The sequence below is a fragment of the Neopelma chrysocephalum genome, unplaced genomic scaffold, assembly GCF_003984885.1.
Source record: "Neopelma chrysocephalum unplaced genomic scaffold, ASM398488v2 Primary Assembly neopelma1_97517, whole genome shotgun sequence".
Classification (NCBI taxonomy): domain Eukaryota; kingdom Metazoa; phylum Chordata; class Aves; order Passeriformes; family Pipridae; genus Neopelma; species Neopelma chrysocephalum.
In genome coordinates, this window is record NW_020926159.1 from 2,237,441 (window position 1) to 2,260,670 (window position 23,230).

Sequence of the window (23,230 nt, forward strand, 5' to 3'; positions counted from 1 at the left end):
CTCAGAGAGAAAACAGACACACAGACATACAGACGCTGGGTTGTATAATTCAGGCTAAAGCTTCTTTAAAGTATTGTTTTTCTTCATCACAAAGAAAAACAAGCAGCTTTTAATTTTTAAACTTTTGCTAGGCAGCTTTTAGTAGTTTATTGAATTGTTTTCTTTTAACAACATAAGCTTAAAGCAAAATTAAATCTTGCAAAGATGGATGTTTTTCCCCTGTTTTTTAATTATTTTATTGAAAATGCTTAATAAAAAGATAAGAGAAGAAACTATCAGTCCAGGCAGCATTTCCCTGATTTAACTGGGTTGGTAATAGACTTGCTATTGCTTTGTCACTCCAGTCACTCCTGATTTGACAAGATCTAAGCAGAGCCAGGGTTACACTGAAATACCTGAGTCCCCCTGCATGGAAGTTATGAAACACATTTATTGATGTTTAAACAAACTTAGTAAAATTATTTTCCTCCCTGGTGTCCAGATTACCGTTAAACCTTGTAAATTTTGTGACCTTAATACCAAGGCACAAGGCCAGTACACTGGAGGAGAAGACTCAGGCTGCTGATCATGCACTGCCTCATGGAAAAAAAGTTTGGAAGAGACATGAACTGTGTTCCCCATTGTCTGCTTGACAGCTTCAAATGGATAAAAATTCAAGATGCATAATAAACCCTGTGCTCACGCCACTTCCAGGGTGACAGCTGGAAGTATCAGAGACTGCACACACTGTGTGTGTCTGCTTTGTAGGGTAGCTGTGGCTCCCTCAAAATGTGAAAGGGTTGGCCAACCTCATTACCAAGGATGCAAAAAAATGTTATTGTCAGCCTTGGGCAACCAGGCAGACTGAACCAGATGTCTCAGCAGCATTATTATTCCCTGTGCTTTTTTAATCTTTGTTATTTCCTCTTTATCTAGAAAGTTTTACTAAACATAGGAACGATTTTGTATGGAAGCCAAAAGCTGAGCTCATAATACCCAGGAAATACCCACACTTTTTAAGAAATAGAAATGAACTTGCACCCTACAGATCTGATGCTGATTTCTACTTATCACCAAAAAACTTCTTGAGTGCAGTCTATGAATCAAATACATTACAGAGCCTGTATTGTTATAATGGGTTGAAAGGTTCCTATCAACTTATCTCTCCCATTTTGTAAAGGCAATATTGGTTTTGATAACCCTGAAATTCTGAAACTGAAATCAGATTTCTTATCAGAGGGACTCTCTTACATTAAAACCACAAAAGCCTTAACAGTGGGGAACAACTGTTTGTACCAGGAGTAACATTATATATTCCTCTAAGACTATGTGGCAGCAGTTCACCAAATTCCAAACTAAGGCTAGTTTCAAATCACCTTTTGGCAGAAGTAACTTTAAAAAAAAAAAGAGAACAGAAAATGCAGCAAAGAAATGCCAGAATTCAAAAAATAATCTTGCACCTCCCCGAGATAATTTCTGGGATAATTCTGTCCAAAAGAGGGACAGCAACATCTTCCCGAGAGCAGTGGCTCCTGGTATTTTGTTGGAGCACAATAAATGAGCAGGATGACTGCTCTGTCCTGACAGCCCGGCTCTCCAACTGACCCATTCATTCAGGGAGAGGAAGTTTGGTGCTAAATCTTGCCATTGCTTTTAAACATAATCCTAACAGGCCCCTGAAAATCCCTGAAATGAAATGCTGGATCACAAAGGGCTCACAGGTTCCTTGTATGTGTGTTTGCTGCTCCAGGAGATCAGGACCATTCCAGGACTAACCTCTTCTCTTTGTGATCATACTGTAACAGGGAATGACTGCAAGGGGCCCTACAAATACTGGGATGTTGATAGTCCCTGAACCTTCCCTTGGCTGGTACCATACCCCTGGGACACTGCAAACACCCCAGCACTGTGCCTGGTCATACACAATGCTCAGCTCCAAACTGGAGGAAAAGGATGAGAGCATTCAATGCATTTAGAACTTTATGTCTTCAGCTGGCAGACGGGAATGTGTTTACAGATCATCTCATTCCAACCTCCTGCCACAGGCGGGGACATTTTCCATCAGACCAGGCGTCTCTAAGCCCCATCCAAAGTGGCCTTGAACACTTCCAGAGATGGGGCAGTCTCAACTTCTCTGGGCAACCTATGCCAGGGCCTCACCACCCTCACAGTAAAGCATTTTGTCCAATCTAAATCTGCCCTCTTTCTATTTAAAGCCATTCCTCATTGTCATATCACTACATGCCCTAATCAAAAGGCCCTCTTCAGCTCCCTTGGAGCCTCTTAAAGCTCTGGAAGGGGCTCTAAGGTCTCCCCAGAGCCTTCCCTTCTCCAGGCTCAACAACCCCAACTCTCAGCCTGTCTGCATAGCAGAAGTGCTCCAGCCCTATGGTTAACTTAGTGGCCAATTCTGAACTCTCATTGCAACAGAACCATGTCTTTCTTATGCTAAGAACCCCAGAGCTGGATGCAGCACTTCAGCTGGGGTCTCATAAGAGCACAGCAGAGGGGCAGAATATCCTCCCTCAACTGGCTGCTCACACTGCTTTTGATGCAGCCCAGGATACTGATGAACATATCCATAATATTAATCCATTGATACCACAATTACTTGTTCTAGAAGTAGCTGCCTGCCAGCTCACCACACATCCTCATCCTCCTACTACCATGATGATACCACCATCTTTTCATTATCAGAAATATGGATTAAGATGTATCTTGTTATAGAGTATTTCTAAAGCAGGAAGACTTTTAAAATGAGAAGCACTTAGGCCCATTTGTGTGGGTTATTTGCTTTCTAGACTGTACTCATTCTGAGCGATGCAGATAGACAGTTTTCTTTGCATCATGTTTTGTTTTCCATGTGTACAAAATATCTCCTTTCAAAGTAACTTTCTAAATATTAGGCACTACTCTAATCCTGAAGGGCAAGGAACGTACATCCAAACATCTATTTGCACTGCAAACAGAAAGAAGTCACAAAAGTTCTGTGGTCCTCCCCTATGGATTTTAATTTTGTTACTGCATGCAAAAAGAGCACAATTTCGGTTTAGTCATTACGGTCACGTATACAGGTGTCACATCGCCAAGAAAACCTAAATATACCTTCCATTGGTCTATCATTTATGCAGAAGCACTTTGCTTCTCCAGTACACAAAGATTTAAAATTAACCTGAGTTACAACAAGCTGGGTTAAGCACAGAGCAAGCACAATCTCCTGATGTTCACTTCCCCAGAGCCGCTGCCGCCAGTGTCTCGCGCTGCTGCGTATCAAGCTTTTTTCTCTGGCAGCCTCTTCCAATTCCCTGTCAAACAAGTTTAGAGAGGGAATTGCTGCTGTAGAGTTTCAGTGTTCAGCAAAACCCTGCTTACATGAACTGCCCATGTGATCAAGGTGGTGGCAGACCTCACTGCTCCTCAGCTCTGCCCGCTCTCACCATCCATCTCCTTGTGTCCTGCCCCAGATTTGGGGTGGTTACCTCTCAACCAGGCATCTTGCAAAAACAAACACTGGTTCACAAAAAAAAAAATCTCACAGATCCAGGTTAGGGCACTGTTAGAAAAAGAGTGAAATCAAAGGGGATGGTAACAAACAGCTGTGATAACCACTTAACCTGTCTCTGCCATAGCAGCTCAGTTGTGTCCTGGTGGTGCCCAGCCTGTCTGCGGGCTCAGGACATCCTGAACCAACCTGCATTAGGTTACAGCACAGCTCTTTTGTTTACAACCAGCTCTCTGCTTTTCTTTCTGAGGCTCCTGTGCTCCTGGTTGTTAAATAGAAAGGAGAAATAGAGCAATTGTGTAACACCTTTCTTTTTTTAACCTGAGACAGAAACTGTTTTTATTAGAGACTCTTTGGCTGGAGAAAAACAGCCCTTTCTGGTTTATTTGTGCTTGTGGAAGATAGTTTCCTCCATGCCACATCTACTGCCCTACATTTTCTCACTGAACTCTGTGTTTTCTGGCTGTGCATTCATCCAAGGATGCAGCACAGAACTCTTTCCCTTAAGTATTAATTCCACAAAAATTAAATGATGAATTTCTCATTGATCCCAACATCCTCTGCTATTAAAACTCGCCTCAAGTCTGGTCTAGTATATTAGATTTGCCATTTGTCCCAGTATGTCATATTCATCCAGAAGTTGCACTTTTCTGTTCTTCTTACCAGCCTTAAGACAGACAGAAGAAGTGCCTTCTCCTTTGCAGATTCTCTCCTGGATCAGCCTTCCTGTTTATTTCCCCTTAATAATATCCTATTCTTTTCAAATTCATGCTCCAGAAAAGTTGTCACCTGCTCATGACTCTCTTACAAGCTCCTGTTTTTCAGCTTTCCACTCATCTCTCCTTTGGATGTTCTTCTCTTTTTTATTTTACAACTTCTGAGCTGTATAATTTAATACTCTGCTTACATGTGTTACTATACAACCTTCTAAACTTCTAATTAAATTAGTGGCACCTTTCCAAAACATCAAGAATTGCAATTTTTCACTTTAAATGGAAAGTCTTCAGGAAGATATCCATTAATTCTTCTGCTCCAGTTCTGCAAATTATGAGTTTTATGTGAGAGTCTCTATGCAATTCTGTAATATGCATTATGCAGGAAGTCACATTACTAAAAATGTTCTTTCTGGAGTTATAAATCTTCAGGTGATGGCATGGCTCAGTTCAATGCAGTGCTCATTTTTTCCAGTATCTTATGGATCCAGAACTTCACACAATGAATCTGGGGAATGACCTTCACTTTAACAGCTGATGCAGTCAAGGAACCACATATCACAAAGATCTGTATCAGCCTCAGTAAAATAGTGTGGGCACTAAAACAAATCAGTAGCTGAAGGTTTGACATTTGTGATGACATAGAGCACCAAACAACCCCTCCAACCTATTTTTTAGCCCATAAATGTCTCCATTAAACTCACTGTGGTAGAAATTACTTATTTCTAGACACCAGAGGTGAGGTGTCTGGCTGTATGGACCCATGTAGGTCCATTTTAATACATTAAGCTCTGCACGAAGGATCTGCTGGGCATTTATGAACCAGAAATTCTTGTAAAATCTGTTTGCTAGGGAAAAAGACCTCACTGCTGGCTCAGTCAGAACAGCTGCACCTAAACTGACTGGTTTTGAAAGATGTGTGAAGAAGCCATGTATACACATCATGGATGTGGCTGACATTTCAACTTACAGCCCAAAACATCCATCAGGGAGTAAAAAGCAATTATATACCCTCAACTTGACAGAAGGGAGGGGTTGGAATTTGCTTTCCTAATCATTCAGTACTGTTTGCAAAGGGTCTGAGGTAACTTCCACATATTAATAATAATCCTATTGATTTACAGGGATGGTTTAGGCTTGAAGAGACCAAATACCTGCTACTGTTCCAGACCAGCTAGACAAGGCTTTGAGCAACCTGGTCTAGTGGAAGGTGTTGCTGATCATGGTGGGGAGTTGGAAGATGGTCTTTAAGGTCCCTTCCAACCCAAGCCATTCTATGATTCTATGATTCCACGATTTTACACGAGCATAGTGGATTTCAGCCTCAATGTGTGTAGAGGCTTTTAAAACATACTCTGAATATCAAAAATCTGAGCTCTTCACTGGGACAGAGTTTCCACAAAGTTTGCTATTAATAAAGTTGTATGTGTCATGCGTTTGAACTGTGCCACTGATTTGAATGGTAAGATTTTCATAGCCAAAGAGCGACAGTCATACCCAACTTGAAACATTCTGAAACCTTACCATATAACAGGTGTACTTATATTTCTATGTATTCATTAAATCGGTTTCTGTTCTCAGTTACCCTTCTATAAAATCAGAATGAGTTTCAGGCTGAGGAAACCAAAAGTAAAAACTGACTCAGTTTTTACTGCTTTAGAAAAAAGAAAGTATTGCAGAAAATAATCAGAAAACTGACACCTTATCTCAATCCTTATTGTTTTATGGTCCATCAGCATTTGAGACCTTACAGTGTCTGCTGAGGTACCAAATCATGGTACCCCTCAGCTCTTCCCAAAAATGGAGAAGGCAGTCAGGATTCATAGTGGAAAACCTGAAGTCTACAGCCTAAAGTCTAAAGTTAGGACACAGTAATTGCAGGCAGCAGGCTAAGAATAACAGAACAAACTCATGAGGAGAGAATTAACAATAAAACACAGGAACTCTGACTTTCCCTTCACAACATTACCTAATTCTAATGTCACGAAGAAGAAAGCAGTGTGAGCGTGTGTGCAAGAGATAACAGGCTGTCAAAGCACCACTTCAGCTCAGTGCCAGAAAATTAAAGTTTGATTATTCAGTAGAAGCCGAGCTGATCCGAGAGTCACACCAGTGTCCAGTTCACAGCACAACTTACCTTCACAAAGAGCTCAATTTCAGGGTCCTTTCCTTCCCCGTTAGCAGCAACAGAGTCTGTCATTTTTCACCCCCAAGGCCACCAGCTGATCTCCCTCTATTAAAGTGGCAAAAGGAGGTTTCAACTGCACAGCAGGTGAGTTTCCCTTCCCAACTGCTCTCACAAAGCTCTTAAAATATCATTTGTAATAATGATAAAGCTCAAAAGCAGTGGAGAAAACAAGTTTGCAGGTTAATAAATTAATAATAATTTAAAAAAGGCAGGCAGCAGAGAAGCAGTCCCTGTTACAGTTGTGTAGTTCTTCAGAGCAACAAGTGCTGCTGTGCTCTGGTACAGTACCCTCATCTGTCAGAGCTGCAGCCCTTGCTGCCTGCCCAAAATAGCCCAGAGCATAAAAAAAGAGGGTGGGGTTAACTCACAGGGGAGGAGACAAAATCGCCCAGAGCATAAAAAAGAGGGTGGAGTTAACTCACAGGGGAGGAGGTAAGCTTCTGGTACCTATGGGAGGATCAGTCTCTGAGCAAACAATTCTGGTCTTCCCCGTTTTCAGCATTTCTGTCGTTCCCTCCCTTTATTCTACAGCTGGGAGCACCAGGGACAGGGAAGAAGGAAGTTCTGCAGCAAGCCTGGTTTTGTTGCTTTAAGCAGCAGTGATGTTTTTTCCTGCTTTTCTGAGGAGTGTTTGTCCTGCTTCTAGCTGTTCAAAATCCTAATATTGTTATTGCTAAGAACGGTAAGGAAAAAAAGAGCCCCAATGCACTTGCATTGGCCGTGGCATCGGTACAAGGGGTGTGCAGAAAAGCAGAGTTTTGCCTCAGCAAAACCCCCCATGTGTGTGGTAAAAAGGGGCACAGAAGCCAAAACTCAATACTCAGGTGAGAGAAGCACCTGTGGTGCCAGCACTGTTGATGGAGTTCAGGAGCAGAGGAATGGGAATGTTTGGGTCCCATAACTATTTCTCAGCATGTCCCTCGGGATGCTGGTTGTAGAGGGGGGACAGGAGAGCAATGATTCACTGGGGTGGAGCATGGAAGAACAGTTCCAAAGGCCTCAGCCTGCTGCTGACATATTGTCATCTCTACTCCCTTCCTTCACCCTGCATTCCTTGCGTGACTCAGAGGTCACCACACAGCAACCCTAAGCATGAGGTGGCACAGGATAGAAAGGCCTGACACAGCCAAAAGGCATGGAGGAAGGGAGTGCTGGCATGGGAGGGGACAATGGGCAGAGGCAAAGGGGGTAGTGGGACCTCCTCCTCATCCCCATCACTGCCTGGAGGGACTTCATGTCCTCCTGCCCTCAGGCAGCCCCTTCCTGCACTGCTGCCCCTTGATTCTGTTTTGGGACCAGCTCACAGGCTGTTGGCAGCTCGACCTGCCAGACACGAGCAGTTTCACCTTTCCCTTCTGACACAGAGAGGCCTTTGGGGGATGGTTTTGACATGATCAAACACTCGCCTTTCCTGAAAGTGCTCTTAGCTGTGCGCTTTTGTGATGATCTCTAGTTTCCTCCATGACCTCTAGGCATTTAACACAGGTCCAGAGCAGTCACAGCCATCATCTCCATGGCCCTTTGGATAAGCTCTATGGGAATTTCCCCAAACAGCTGCTTTGTGTGCACTCCATGAAGGACTGAAATGGTTAACAAGTAAATCTCATTATGCTGTTGCAACCATAATTACAGCATAATCAACATTATAATTACTGTAAAAGTGTGCTTATGGTTTTTAGATCTAATTAGCACTCATTCAAATAACTGGAAGGTTAACTGTAAGAGAATTAAGTGTTATTACTCCTTTGATTTCAAATTTCTACATGTAATTTTTGGACTAGGCACATTAATTACCAAACATATATAGTATGATTACTCTTAGGCCTACAGGCAAGCTTCCAAGGGCACGGGCTAAGTGTACTTACATGTGGCAGAAAGAATCATTGCATTGTAATTATGCATTACAGTTATAAAAGTCTGCCAAAAACTCAAGTGTAGTCACCATATCTCTAAAATGCATCCCTAAATAATGTATTATCAACTATACAATTATAAGACTTAGGGGTTTGCTGAAAAATTGTTTTGCTTTAGCACCCCACGATGACGTACTATCCCTTTAATGAGGTTTCCTTGGAAATAATGGGAAGTGGGTCATGTTGACTGAAGTTACCTGTAGCTCCAGCCTCATTGAAAACACTGTTTTGATATAGGCAAGTGCTTTAAACAATTTATATCACAGAGCATATATATTGGCTCTAGAAGGGAAAACACTTCCAGCTGTGAGCATAGTAAAGGAGTTAATGCTGCTAATGCTAAATCAAAATGTTGAAATAAAATCAACTTTCGAGATACTGGCACAAGATGTAATGCATGTGACCTATTTAGATGTCTATTTTGGAATGAAAAATTGTGCCCTAGAAGTGTCTAATTTTTCCATGGGTAATAAAGAGAACCCAGGGCAACAAGATAAACACATAATGGTCAGACAAATTCTCTTGTAATTATTAAGTAAAAGAAATCTATGGCTTTAGTGCCTGATTTCTATGCACGTGCCATCTCCCACTTCAGAAGTTGTGCGTGCCTTGCACTTGTGAAAGTTAAACTCTAAATGTAGCAATTTCAGTAGAGACTCATCGTGTCAAAACATTTAAATCCTTCCCTCCTAATTACTGTCTGGGTTTAGTAGTGTGTTATAATTAGTTTGCAGACAAAGATTATTGTGCTGAGGCTCAGCAAAGCAGAATGGAAACTGTGCAATACAGAGAAAAGGAGCTAAGATACCCTGAAGCAGTTTCATCCTGACCCAGATATAAAATACTGCAGAAAAGGGCCAGATCACACCTGGTTCAAGGTGATTCTGGACAATGGTGCCCCTGTAAGGTCCCTTCCCCATCCATTTTCACCCATAAGGCATCACCTTGCTCTCATTCCTTGCCCCAGGACTTGATATGGGATGCTCAGAAGCTACAGAAGCTGTAGACTGAATACCACACATCTGGTGTTCCAGCTGTGCATTTAGGTGTCCACAGAGAGAATAACTCAGCCCACCTCAAAAAAATGCTAACTTTCAAAAATCTCCCTATGGAATCCCTAGAAGAGACCAAACAAGACAGAGTCCTTATTCATATAATGCTTTTCTTTAAAAAAAAAAAAGAGATTCTGAAAGCTGAATTTAGGATAAACATTGTAGAAATCAGTGAGTAGGAGGGAATATATATATATATATATGCACTACTTTAGGAATCTATTCATGCATTTACTGCTTTTCTGTCATATAAAACTGACTTATCGCTTACATCTGGGTGGAACCTCTTTGACTATAATGGTTTTTACTGCCTACACAGCTCTGTTTTGTATTATGAAATCAGCTCTTTCTTTGGCCAAATTAAGGGTAAGATACTGATAAATAATTAGTACACTCTCATTTTACTGTAAAGAATAAGTCACTTAGTTTGGGCTATCATTTTCTCACAAGTCAGAAGTAGCAGAGGCTTTGAGTTACACACAAGAACATTAGACACTGAATTATGAACTCCTCATAAGCCAAGTCATTATAGTTTGAGGTTTTATGGGATATATAAATGAATATGAGCACGTCATCCCATTAATAAAAAAAGAGAACAGCTTCAGAAAAGGAAAAGCGACATCTCCACATAAGGCCTATTGTAGGTGAACTGACGCACTATCAGCTTTCACGGGCCTGATCCAAGCTTCACTTCCAGCAAAGATTTGTCCCGAGGGGGTGAATCAGAGGCCAAGCATCCAGAATGTAATTCTATCATGCAGTTCTCCAGCAGGCCGCTAAGTTACTAAGAAGGATCAGGGCACAAAGCATATCCATCTCCTGATGCTTCCATCCAGTTCATTCCATAAGAGCAGGGTATTGCAAGTTTTATACAACACAGGCAATGTTTTTCATCGTTGTGATGAAAAGAAGTAAAAACATGGTGCAGCTGCAGTAAATGGTATTTGGGGCTATGATTTTATCTGAGAATTATTTAACTGCTTAGATGCCAAAAACCCCACACCTAAGCATAACCAGGTACTAACCCAGCATGTTTGAGTGGGTTATGAAAATATCTCTCCCAGGTTCAGTTCTCAATTACTGGCAATTTGCAATTGCATTTATTGCATTCTTGTAGCTTTGACATGCTAATTACTTAACAAGTTAACAACTCCAATGAATCAATCCAATCATTTTAGTTTCCTTTTGAATTACAGTGTTTCACTATGAACGTCTTGATTGATCTTCAGAAAAATCAAAAGGATTTGTCTCAGATATTTGGGGCCAGACAGAATGTTCCCCTTCACAGATGTACAAGACATGCAAGGATGTACAAAGCTCTTCTCATCAGCCTCATGCCAAGGCTGGGCAAGCAGATATTTTCCCTCAACTCCAGAGACATACAGTACCTCAAAGTGTGTTGGTTTGATGGAAGAACTGGGATTTTTTTTCCTTCTTATAAATTGTCCCACACTCAAGGGCATGGAACAAAAGACATCAAGTGATACAACAGCTGTGCAGCCTGAATGTCCCAAGAGACAGGATGGGATGGCAAACCTAGGCCAGAAAACTTTGCAGTCCATTAACTGGCAAATTGGAGATAACCCACTCTATAACCCAGACCTTAAGAATCCATCACAGCCATGATCTACAGCAGCTCTCCTTTATCTTATTATGAAAATGCATTATTTTAGCTCTAAAGGTCTCTGGCTGAAACTCTTCAACAGAAAGGCAGATCACTGGAATCAGCTCAGACTGGAGTTCTGCATAGTAAGTTCTATTCCAAAAGCTTGAAGCTATTTTTAAATATAATTATGTTTTCACATGGACGCAGTACCAGACTTTGCTGTAACATTAGTAAGCATTAACACTTTTAAGAGAAAAACCTGCTGCTGTTCAGTGTGAAAAGGGATTTTATTATGGATAATTATCTCAGTGCTTGCACTGAGACAGCCACAGGTATCCATTCATAAGGAAGTGGGACTGAAAAGGTACAAAATCATCTCCTAATGCTGCATTCAGTGAAGAGGCTTCTAGAGGGCAGCAGTGTATTCCTCTGTTTTACTATCATTCCAAAACTGCCATTTCAATTAAAAACAAAAGATACTTCCAACCAGGACTGAGACTGCTCTGGAAAGTGGTATTGTAGGGGATACAATGGAGAGCATTACAGATTGTCCCGAACTGTGGGCTATATGGGTAATGTAACTGATGAAAGGAGGAATGTAGAAATCCTCAGCCCTTGCTTTTCATAATAAATCCTCCATGCTGTTAAGCGTGATGAAGAAAAACAGCACCAGGTAAGGATGATGTACCCATTGTTGTTGACTCACTGCTGTCATAGAACTAAAATTACATGATTTTACTTACAAGTCTGCAACAGAGTAACTAGTGCCTATCCCTGTCCTAATTTGCAAGAGTTCATAGTGCAAGTCCCTATTTAGATTATTTCTGTTCACTTCTTGGTATGCTTCTTGTCATAAACCAAGTCTAAATTAATTAGGATTTGAAGCATGTAAATGCAAACTAGGATTAAATCCCCCCAAAGTAAAGACCAGCACACAACACACTACTCCAATCCCAATTTATGAATTATTATTTACAGAAAGTGTTCAAAATGACGTGTACAGCCCATGCAGATCTCAGGGTAGGTTTCAGTTTCTCACAGTAAATAATGCCAAAGAATGCACAGTTGCTGCTGATTTCATTGGATACATTTGTGTTTCACACTCTTGTTTAGCAAACAATTTGGCTGAGAGCAGAAATTACTTTCTACATTCTGATGCACATTATGTCTAAAAGATGAAGCCTTTAACAACTCAGTTTGAAATTACTCATGACTGAGGCTAATTCCCATGGGTTCACATGTTGGCATCAGTACCTGCACAGCAGGTTATGTGCATGGATCTGCACACTGGATTTCAGGATCCTCTGTGGTGTATTGTACTATTTGGCTTTAAAAAAGGGCCTCAGGCTTTTGGCTCCCTGATAAACTTACGCTTGATCAGTGTGAAATAGCAGGGATCGACATCCTTACACCTCTCTATGGAGCAAAGTTTAACCTCTGCATATGGTCCACCTGGTCAGTGGCAGTGCTGTACTCCTGGGTTAATGCAGCTGGCTGACTCTGAGCCTTACAGTGAACTGGAGAACTCTTTTAGTTCTCCTTGGAAAATTGCCCTCGTTCATTTTTCATTTTACCTTTTGGTACTTCTTCTGTGATAAAGTTTCCACAAAGTTTGCCAGCTCACTTGCCTCAGTGCATCATCGTAAGTTGTTGTGAAATGAACGGTGAGTTGTTTGCTCTTTTTTTCTGTCTTACGAACTTCAACATAAGAGTTCAACGTCTTGAAGCACCTGATGTTGACTTGGTGATATCTCATTTTCGTTTTTCTTTGCTTGAGGATGCTTTTCACTGAAGAGTTAATTCAGACAACCAGGATGAATTGGAGGAAGGTGGTTAGTTAAGAACAGATGTGAACTCCTCTTCTGCAAATACACTCTCACATTAGCAGATTTTCGCTGGTGACCACCATGCACAGGTTATCAGGATTTCACAGACCACATCCCACATTCTTAAGAGAGAGGTGGGGGTGACCATTTTTAAAGAGTTTGCCTTAAGACTGGAAGTAAATCTTAGTGTAAAATTCAGCTTTGAGCACAGTCTCAATAGCAGTGGGGTCTTGTTTAAGTCTGTGAGAATTGGGAACACAGGGTAGTCTTAACTAGAAAGACATAAGATTTTTTTCCTCTTAAATGGAAGATTTTCCAAAAATGTTTTATCTTTTCCCAAAATCACAAAATTTTCACAGAGCATGTAGCAGGTATCACTTCTCTAAGGAAGGTGTGGACACTTTGTCACTGACTGCAAAACCTGGAAGCAACCTCATAAAACACTGGAATGTCAAAGCTCCATGGTCCTCTTTGCAGTCTCAGTGTTCTGACCTTGATGATGACTATGGTACAATTCTGTAGCAAAGGCACTAGGACCGACATCAGTTAGAAAAGTGCTGATGAGACATGGAGCCCTTTGCTCATTAGCAACTTCAGCCCCTTTCTAGCCAAGCATCAACTAAGATTTGATGCCAGACTAATTAATAAATACATATAAAGGTATCTCATTATGTCGAGAGAGAGCCTAAATTCCCCTGCAGAGGATGGCACCAATAAGAGATTCTGCAGTTAGCTCTTTGCTACATGTAAACACGGCAAATTGACCTTCCAAGAGGAGAAGCAAAGAGTTCAAAAGGAGGAAGTTAAATGTGTTGTAAAGATTGACTCTCCTCAGCTCTGATATCCGTCTATATCACACAAGTCAGCTGTGGGAGTTTCTGCCACCCCTGTCAAAGCCGGGTCTCTGGACCAGAGAAAGGCTACAGAACTACCTAGCCAACATGCTCTGCAATTATCTTGTTTGCCATGACAGATTGACCTAAGACAATAAAATAAAAGGTAATTAAATGTCCTTATAAGTGACCTTTTCAGAAAATTAAGCATATCAAATCAGAACTGAAGGCATTTTAGCCAGGTCATCTGTCAATCTTGTAAGATATTATAAACCTTTCACTGTATTATTGTAAAGCTGAAAAAAAATAAAATACTGTAACTAAAATGAAGGGGAATCCACACATACAAACTTCACAGTGCAAAGCTTGATAAAATCACAGAGGAGGACTCAGAGCAACTCAAGTAATACATGTGGGAATAGTTTACTATTGATAGGGCTGATAATGCTGCTGATTTTTAAAACTTCCTAATGCTTTCCCTGATTACATCCTGTTTTCAATTCAGCGTAACTTTTGCCAGACTTTAAAGGGGGAGACTTCTTTATTCATCCAGAGTGCTTCAGATACCCAAAAGTTTATCTTGCAATGCACTCAGTCACTGAAGTCACTGATCCCCCAGCCTACAGCTTAAAACAGAAGACAGGCAGTGCTTGAAAGGGAACAGAAATGCAAGGAAGTGACCCAATTTCCCCAGAATCAACAGCAAGCTAAGAATAGACTTCTGAACTCCTCAATGCCAGCTTAGTCAAACCATTGTCAAATGAAAACACGTTTGTTTTTCCAAGTGTTCAGAATTCCATCGTCACAGAGTATGCTCTCCATACAGGTGATTATATTATGAGTATATTATAACATTCTTGTACACAAAACCACAGATATTCTGCAAGCACACTTCCAAAGACATTCCACCAGCCCACCTGCCATGCTGTGATGGGAAAACTTGCTTGGAAAATCTGACCTTCGATTTGTGTCTTTTTTTTTTTTCTATAACTTCGTTACTGTCCCCATGAGTCACACAGTCCAGTGTGTGTGTTTGACTTCACAAGTTAATTGTTAAGTGGGATGAGACAGCAGGGTGTTCTTTGGTCACATATTTTGCAGGGACTTGGAGAACACGGTCTCCTCCCTGGCTGGCAGTCGAGGAGGGAATGCCAGGGCAGCTGAGCCGCTGGCCGGGCTTTTATACCGGTGCTATTTTTAGCTGTTATCAGCCGTGGTGTCGGGGCCAATCCACACTCGATGCCGGCAAGAAACTCTTGCTCCGTCCAAACTTCACTCTCAGCAATCTCACAGGGAGGAGCCAAATGACTCTGAATTTGCTGCTCTGCACTTCTGCCGTTCGTTATAAGGGCTCATTAAAGCGCAAACACCGAGTACGTGAATAGTTCGGACCACGGTGAAGTTACTGATTTAACAGATAAGCATCCTGCCTATATCTGCTGAAAATCAGTAAATTTAAGGTGCCTCATAAAATCCATTAGAGCATGCAGTCCTTCAGTGTGATATACATAAAACAATCTGTGTAGTTTTTACAAAGGTGTTCTTTTTTTGTCACTGTGTAACTATGCATTATGTAACTAGGAACTACTTGCTGCTGATATTTACAAATCCATGTGCTTGCCAAAGAAAGGGAAGACAGACTGGTGCCTCCTGAAAATAGGCCACATGGTGTATAACAGATTTTTGATACTGGACTTTTCTCCAGTATATTTGTTTACCATATTTTCATGGAAATATGACCTTGTAGCAACTTTAGGCTCTGAGCAATTGATGGTGGGGTTAGACTGTTCAGACACAGTCCTCAAGGGCCATGTTAGATGCCCTGGGGTATCCTGCCAAACCTCCAATTGCTGCTTTTCTCAGGATCAGGCCTCTAATGTGTCCCAGCAGCTGAATCACTTCCACAAGTAAGAAAGATGCTTGTTCTCAGATGTTATGTGGCTGGATTTATCAGGTGACCAGAGTTCCCCATTAGCCAGGGTGACCTAATGGTGGTCTTCCAGTACCAAAGGGGCTACAAGAAAGATGGAGAGAGACTATTTACAAGAGCATGTAGTGACAGGACAAGGGGGAATGACTTCAGCCTGACAGAGAGTAGGTTTAGATGAGATATTAGGAAGAAATTCATAACTGTGAGGGTGGTGAGGCACTGGAACAGGTTGTCCAGAGAAATAGTGGATGTCCCATCCTTGAAAGTGTTCAAGGCCTTGTTGGATGGGTCTTGGAGCAACCTGATCTAGTGAGAGGTGTCCCTTCCCATGACAAGGAGGTTGGAACTGGATGATCTTTCAGGTCCCTTCCAACACAAACCATTCTATGATTCTATGATTTAACTTCCTCTTAAACACTGTGATTCTTCCCTACTATGATTCTTCTGTAAAGATTCCCCAGTTTATTAAAAGAGAAGTTCTTTCTATTCCTCCTTATCCAAACGCAATCAAGTATTTCAGTAGAAACATAATTTTATTAATTTTAAATTACTGAGAAAAATGTGAGTTAAAGTTATTTTACGCTAAAACATTAGGCATGTGGTTTATTCATTTCAGGGATAAGCATCAGAGCATTCAGCACGCTGCAGCACTGAGCTCTTGGACAACTTACTTTTTCTTTAAACAACTAGGATATGAGTCCTGTTTTCATTCTTAAGGGCACTTCTTGATGCCCTGTGGAAGAGCCCATGAAATGTGCAAGAAAGGTTACCCACCATGCCTAAATCACAGTGTGGTATCAAAAAAAAAACAACAAAACAAACAAAAAGCTAAAGAAAGGACTCTTGGGTCAACAAATCTACTCTATGAAATTCAGTATTCCTGAGTGATTTTCTCCAGTATTTATCTGGAAATTTCATAGCTAATAGATATTAAAATTAGGAAGAATTTCTAATGACATTTCTGGCTAACAAAGATAGGCAGCAGCACTGAAAGGCCCTAGGATAGCTGAGGAAATCTGTAAATATGTACAAGAAAGGATCTATGGGAGACCTGTGGCCTTCTGCAGAGGCAGCTGGAGGCCAGGAAGGAAGCCTTAAGACAGCTAAACCATCACTGGAAAACTGAGTTAGGCCCCTACTCCATACAATGAATGGAGTCTACTGAACAACTAACCTCACCCTACAGCTGATGCCTGCACTTGGCCACCAGAATTAACATCCCATTGTGCTATTTTAAATAGCTTTTTGTTGCAAAAGGAGCCTAGACATCCTGCAGAGACGTAGTTAATGGCTTACAGACACACTTTAAGTTGGGTAAGTCAAATCTGACCCTTGATATCTGAAGAAAACAAAGAGCAGAGCAGAAAAGCTGCTTTCCTTTTGCAGACTCCAAAATAATTTCCATATATCATTACCAGTTGCTCTGCAGGGATTATGTATTATTTTGTGTATGTAAACATCAGTCTCAGTGGAGCTGCTTTTTAGGTACTTCTGCAATAAGCAATCAGAAATAATATATATCGCTCTGTATTGGACAGAATCCATTTAACAGATGACATAAGAGTATTAACTACAGAGATAAGTTTTCATGGGCAGCAAGGAAGTAATCAATCCACAAATCCAAACATTTTCTAATCCTAAAATGTAGGCACTGAGATGTTTAAAAGGAAAAGAACATTCCAAGCTGGGATAACAGTCTTGTTTTCAGAACATCAAAGAAAGCATCAGAAAAAGGAAAATACATGGAAAGATAAACGAGTCAATAAATCCTGTTTTAATTTTTCCTCGGTATGACCTAGATATTTACATTGCATTTGCCATTGCTGCAATCACTGTGCAGGAGCAATTTCCTAGGTAATCCAGGTCTGTATTCTGAAGCTGTTGCTATGCTACTGCACTGTGCCCGGCCACCACCATGACTGGAGCCACACACTGAGGGTGGCATGGGACTGTCACCTGAAAATTGATTTATGGACCTTCCCACAGTCAGAAAAAGTGCCTGAATGAGCCACAGACCCAGCAAGGGTCAGAAGCAAGACCTTTTGCCCTTTGTATCCAAAAGATTAAGCAAACTGCTCTGCCCTGCTGCTAAAACACATGTTCTGTTCATGACTGATAGTCGGGGAACTGGATGTTATCTGTAACCGAACGGCCACTCGCTAATCTTTTCACACACACACACACACACAGAGTAATTCGGATGGGCAGAAATCCAGCTGTGAAGAGACCTACAACACAGTTTTTCTCCTCAGAAATAAGATTACATAACTATTAGGTTTATATATTATGACTTAAGAGATTACCGATCTCCTATCTGTGACAGGGGGAGCCATAAAGCCACGCTGTGTCTGCACAGTGTGGTGTGGAGGTGTTAGAGATGTATCTCTGTTCTCTGAGTTAGTAGAGCAAAAGCACTGGCAATGGTGTCCCTCACACTGGATTTGTATCACAGCACTTGTCTGACTCCAAACTCATGCTGTTTTCAGTGACGAGTCATCAGAGTCTGATCACACCACTAGGAGAAACCTAAATGCTCACAGGAGAAAAACCTAATGCTCTAAAAGTCAAACAGCAGCTGCAAACTGTGCAATACTACTGCATTACACCTGCTTGCAAATGGGCAAATAATAAATGGTCAACACCCTTACAGAAGCATTTATTGGGAAAACACCAGGGCTAGATGAACCATATAAATGTCAAAGAATTCAAAAATATGCTACAATACAGCAGATAAAGTGTCCTGACTAGAGAGTTGGACAGATGATGCATTAAAGATGCACTTGCTGTAGTAATTTTTATTGGCAATGCTATATACACTACTTGTATCTGAAAACTGGAGCATAAGAATCATATAAATTAACTGGAAAAAGACTAGAAAAGGTAAAACAAAAACCAAACTGAAACACAAAAACCAAACCAAAACAAAAAACAACAAAAACAACAACAAAACCAAACAAAACCAAAACCAAACAAACAAAACCCACCCTACCAAAAAAACCAAACAAAACCCTAAAACAAATCACACAACATTTAGAAATGATAACTCAAGCTTGAAGGAAAGCTGAAGGAACTGAAGCACTTTTGGTATCTGTGTTCTATATATGTAAAGGAGCTATCTATAAAAACAGCATAATTCAGAGCAGCAGAATTTTAATAAAGGAAAATGTTTTTCTCAAGACAACAATTAAGCACTGACAGAGGCTAATTGGCAGAAGCACTGAATTGGCATCACTGAATGTTTCCAAAGAAGAGTCTGTTAGGGATAGTCTGGATAAGATTGAGAGCAGGAGGACACGTCTTATCACTTGATATTCCAGACTTGTATTTCAATACTTAATTGTACTTGTAAGCTCTCTCAAGACTATTTGAAGGAATAATTAACCATTAATTTAATTATAATTATAAAAAAAGAGATTAGGAACACTGGCTCCCCATGAGTCATTTCCTGCTGTGCAGGTGTCAACTTCAGCATGTTGCATCTTGGTCTGTAAATCTGCCAAGACTGGAAAACTCCAAAAATAGTTCTTGGATCTTTTCCTTGCTGGAGTTGCTCAGTTAAAACTATTTAAAAGGTGGATTATGAATCATTCAACCTTTCTTTAAGCTTATTCATAAGACCAAAATAATATTTGCTTACTTCCATTAGATTTATTATAAAAAATATTTGCAAAAGGTAAAATGTCATAAAAGCCAAACTACTGTAATTTTATGTACATATAGAGAGTTACACCTGCCACCTGGCTTCGGCTTGAACTCATTTTACTACCTGCAAACCTCATTGCAGAAGAAATGGCTTAATACTATCCTTATGTGCTCTGTTGGAGTCAATTAAAATACCACCTGGTTTGCATTGCTAAAAGGTATTTGGACACCCAGTTGTGCTCGCAAATATCTACCAGCCCAAAATTGCAAATATGGTTGTTTTACTCTGTAGATTATGAGTGTAGTCGTTGAAAATTTGAAAAACTTATACTCTCATCGTCACCCTTTATCTGACCCCCCTGCAGGTTGTCCTACTGGAAGCTACAAAAGTTCATCTATGCTGGGGATTCTTTTAATTTTCATCTTCTACAAAATGCTCAATTCTGCTCAGCAAAGCACTAGTTTAACCACTAATTTATGACTGGACATCCATGTGGTTCTGCTCTCTGCAAATAATACATGCCAAAAATTATCTGTGTTCTGTAACTTCATGTTCTAACCTACTAATACACATTTCTTGACAAAATTTTCTCAACAGATACCATACAACGAGAAAAGCCAACTCAATGGGAAGGAGTGTGATTTTTGCAGTGATACAACAATTAATCCCACGAAGAACATGGTCTGTTATTCAGCTCCACTTTGTGTGTCAGTGGGGAGCTAGAACAGGGTTGTGCCAGCAAGTTAGAACCCTTAGATCTTCCTGACTTGGAAACAAGGGAGTGGGAAGCATCTTTTGGAAAACCAGAAATGTCCTTTCTTTCCCTAGTATTGACTTAAAGAAATTTTACTAAAGCATGCAGTAATCCCTGTGGAAACCCCTAAAAGTTTAATTTCTGATGTAGAGAGAAGTTAAAAGCAATATCTTTCTTAAAACAGTATTCTTAAGCACTGGCATCCATGGAAAGGACAGGAGGCAATGAGCACAAATTGAGCTATGAGAAATCCCACTTAGACATAGGAAAACCCATCTTTACCATAAGGGTAGGACACTGTAATGGTTACACAGAGAAATTGTGGATTCTTCATCTTTGGAAATGTTGAAAACCTGCCCAGACGTAGCCCTGAGCAACCTACTCTAGGTGATCCTGCTCTGAGTAAGGGGTTGGACCAGATCATCTCCGGAGGTGCCCTCCAGCATCCATAACTCTGTTACCCCAGTGCAGTGATCCAACATGCAGGTTCATGATGCTGAACCACTGTAATACATTGGCATTTTTTGCATAACACAAGGTGTTTATTGCTCAGGTAAAGAATTACCTCCGTTTGCTTGGGAACTCTGCTTCTATAGCACAAATGTGTACATTTGTACAAACCTGTAGTCAGTCTCAGGTCATCAATAAACCAGAAGGGCAATAATTTTCTTCTGAAAAGAAAATAGGAGGACGATTGTTTAAATAACAACTCAAGCTTCAGGAAAAAAAAAGTTAAAATTTTTAAAGAAATCTAAACCTTCAGAACAAACATGCTACTCAACAGGGAAACAGAGTGTACAAGTGAGAAGGCTGGACCTCAGAGCTCTGATTAGGCCAGGCTGTCCTGTGTGCTCAGGAGCACAGCCTGTGTGTCCATCATATTTCTGCTCAAATTGCAAAGGCTTTTGTTTGAAGAAATTACAGTGTTATTGAAAGGGCATTATTGTGGCTGTGACAAGCCTGGACTTGCTGGATTCACACAAACATCACCATGTTGGGACATGCTATGTTCTGCTGTTAAAGGTACAGGGAATTCCTTTTCTGACTTATGGCACATCCTGAAGTAGTCTGCTGACATGACATAGTAACCAAGTACTGATAAACAGTGAAAGATGATTTAAACATTTTCTTGGTGTCTAACAACACAGAATGGACTACTGTAAAGATTATCTAGTCTGACTGAAATTATGATCTTAATGTAACAGCACTTACAAAATCCTGATGAAGTTAAATTTCTCTTCTAGCCAGCTGCACTCTAAGTTAGAAACCTTTTAATTTTCCCACTTTCTCTGGTTTTCAGTCAGCAGCGACCTCTGATACTCACATTTCCAGCCACCCGCAGAGATTTAATAATGCTACAAACAAAGGAAGGAAAAAATAGTGCCAGAACTGTCATGACCACTATTGTCCCACAGCAAAAGATCCTGCTGTCCCTGTTGGTGTCTGCAGAAAAGAGCAAATCCAGAAGATGAACCCAATTTCAGAGCAACACTGGGCCCAGGTGAACTAGAGACCATACAGGAAGGGAACCCATCTGTGAGTAATATTTATTGACACAACTCAGATATTGGTTCAACGTGCAAGAAGTAACAGCCCTCAGGTATTTCACTACTCCTGTTATATATTACTTTGTGACCTTCCATTTTATAGGCTGACTTTTGCTATCTGGGTAATTAAAAAGAGCAAAACTGGATCTGCACTCTAGGGAGTTACTGCTTTATTACCTTGATACCAGAAAGGAAGAAAAAGAAAAAAGCCAAAAATTATATGTCATCAGTTTCTCATGGAGTAAAACACTGTCACAGGAGTTCAGTTCAGCCACACACCCAACAGTATCCAGTGCCCTGCCCATCGGGATCACAGCATGGATCACCTGAGAGCCTCATGTTTCATTTTCCAGCCAGGTAAGGATGCCTTGGGATTCAAGGACGTCTCAAAGGCACCAGGTGCTTATGTTTGGCAAGTGAAGAGAGCACAAAGTGTGCCTTTCTCTCTAGAATAGCTGATAAGTTCCTTTATGGGATAAGGTACTCTGCACAGAGGCAAGGAAAAGGACTTCCTTAGACCTTCTCCATGACAGTTCTTTTCAAAATGCCCCTCTTCTCACTCTTCAGAAAGTCAGATTAACCCAAATAACTCTGCTTGAATGGGAGCATCTGCATCCATTTCTTATTTTATCCATAGAAAAAGAAGACATTATTATCTTGAAACAAGAGTAACACAAAAGAATAAGGAATATAGATGATTTTAAAGCCAAAATACAACACTCAGGTTGCTTACACCATATAGATGCTAACAAAATATACTCAATTGCTGCAACTTTTAACAGACCCATGCAGGACTACATGCAGAGATATGAACTGGAACTAACACCACAGCTCTTACTTTGACCATATAATTAACATACTTTTAGCAATGACCATGATCCAGTCACAAAAATAAATAGGAGAGGTGCTGCTTCAGAGAGTCATGCAGTGTAAGGACTGTGAAGGTAACAAAAAGGCCAAGGGCCCTCACACATGGCTCTCACAGCCCACTTCCACAGAAATCAGGATGAAAAGTTTATCATGTGTTCTTACTTCTGTGAACTAAACTAACCAAATAATGACATTGTAAAGACATTCTTACTATGTGTGGTAACAAAATCTGTTCTCCTGCTTCTACAGTTCCCCATGGAACTGAGGAACAGATACTGATAATATTATTTATGTCAAAAAGTGAGAAGCTTCATGAGACTTCTCTTGAAATAACAGAGTATTATACTCATGGTGTGCCATCCTATTCAAGGGAAACAAGACCTTAAATATTTATTTCTTCTGTAGTTAAAAAGAAGGAACTTTTTTGGGAATAGTTAAGTACAATTGCTTTTATGATGGGAAACATAGTGTTTATTCAAGAACACAGGTGTTTACAGTTTTGAAACGTACGTATTGCTTTATAAGGTTAGAGAAAATGTGAAAGCCCCTTCAGTAATTTATACCTAACTGGAAATTATTGAAAAGTACATGTTGAAATTGTAACAGAAATAGATTAATCCAACAAATCACAGAAATACAATAATTTAAATAATGAAAGAAATAAAAGAAAGACTTCTTTCAGGCATGATCTCCATTTAAACTATATATTCAGTTTTCTTCATAGCATTAATAACTATCACTTTTGAGCCCTCAGCTACTAGATAGAAAGTGAAATGCAGGGACAGCTTAACTGGATCAACTAAACTAGTTCAAGTAGTAGCAGTCTAGCTGTAACAGCAGGGAGATTTCACAGAATAAATGAATTGCAGCAACA

At 40.4% G+C, this 23,230-nt stretch overlaps 1 protein-coding gene across 3 annotated transcripts in view; it reads right to left on the reverse strand.

The window, feature by feature from the left end:
- The window catches only part of CLIC5 (chloride intracellular channel 5), a 78,406-nt gene that overhangs the window by 51,719 nt on the left and 3,457 nt on the right, over nt 1-23,230 (reverse strand). Inside the window, exon 1 of one of the 3 annotated variants that reach the window (XM_027672651.1) lies at nt 6,332-6,692. The exons of the other annotated variants lie outside the window; for them this stretch is intronic. Coding sequence (XP_027528452.1) covers nt 6,332-6,394 — 63 coding nt within the window. The 5' untranslated portion in view covers nt 6,395-6,692. Of the gene's footprint in view, nt 1-6,331; nt 6,693-23,230 lie in introns of those variants that run through there. 3 annotated transcript variants of the gene reach the window in all.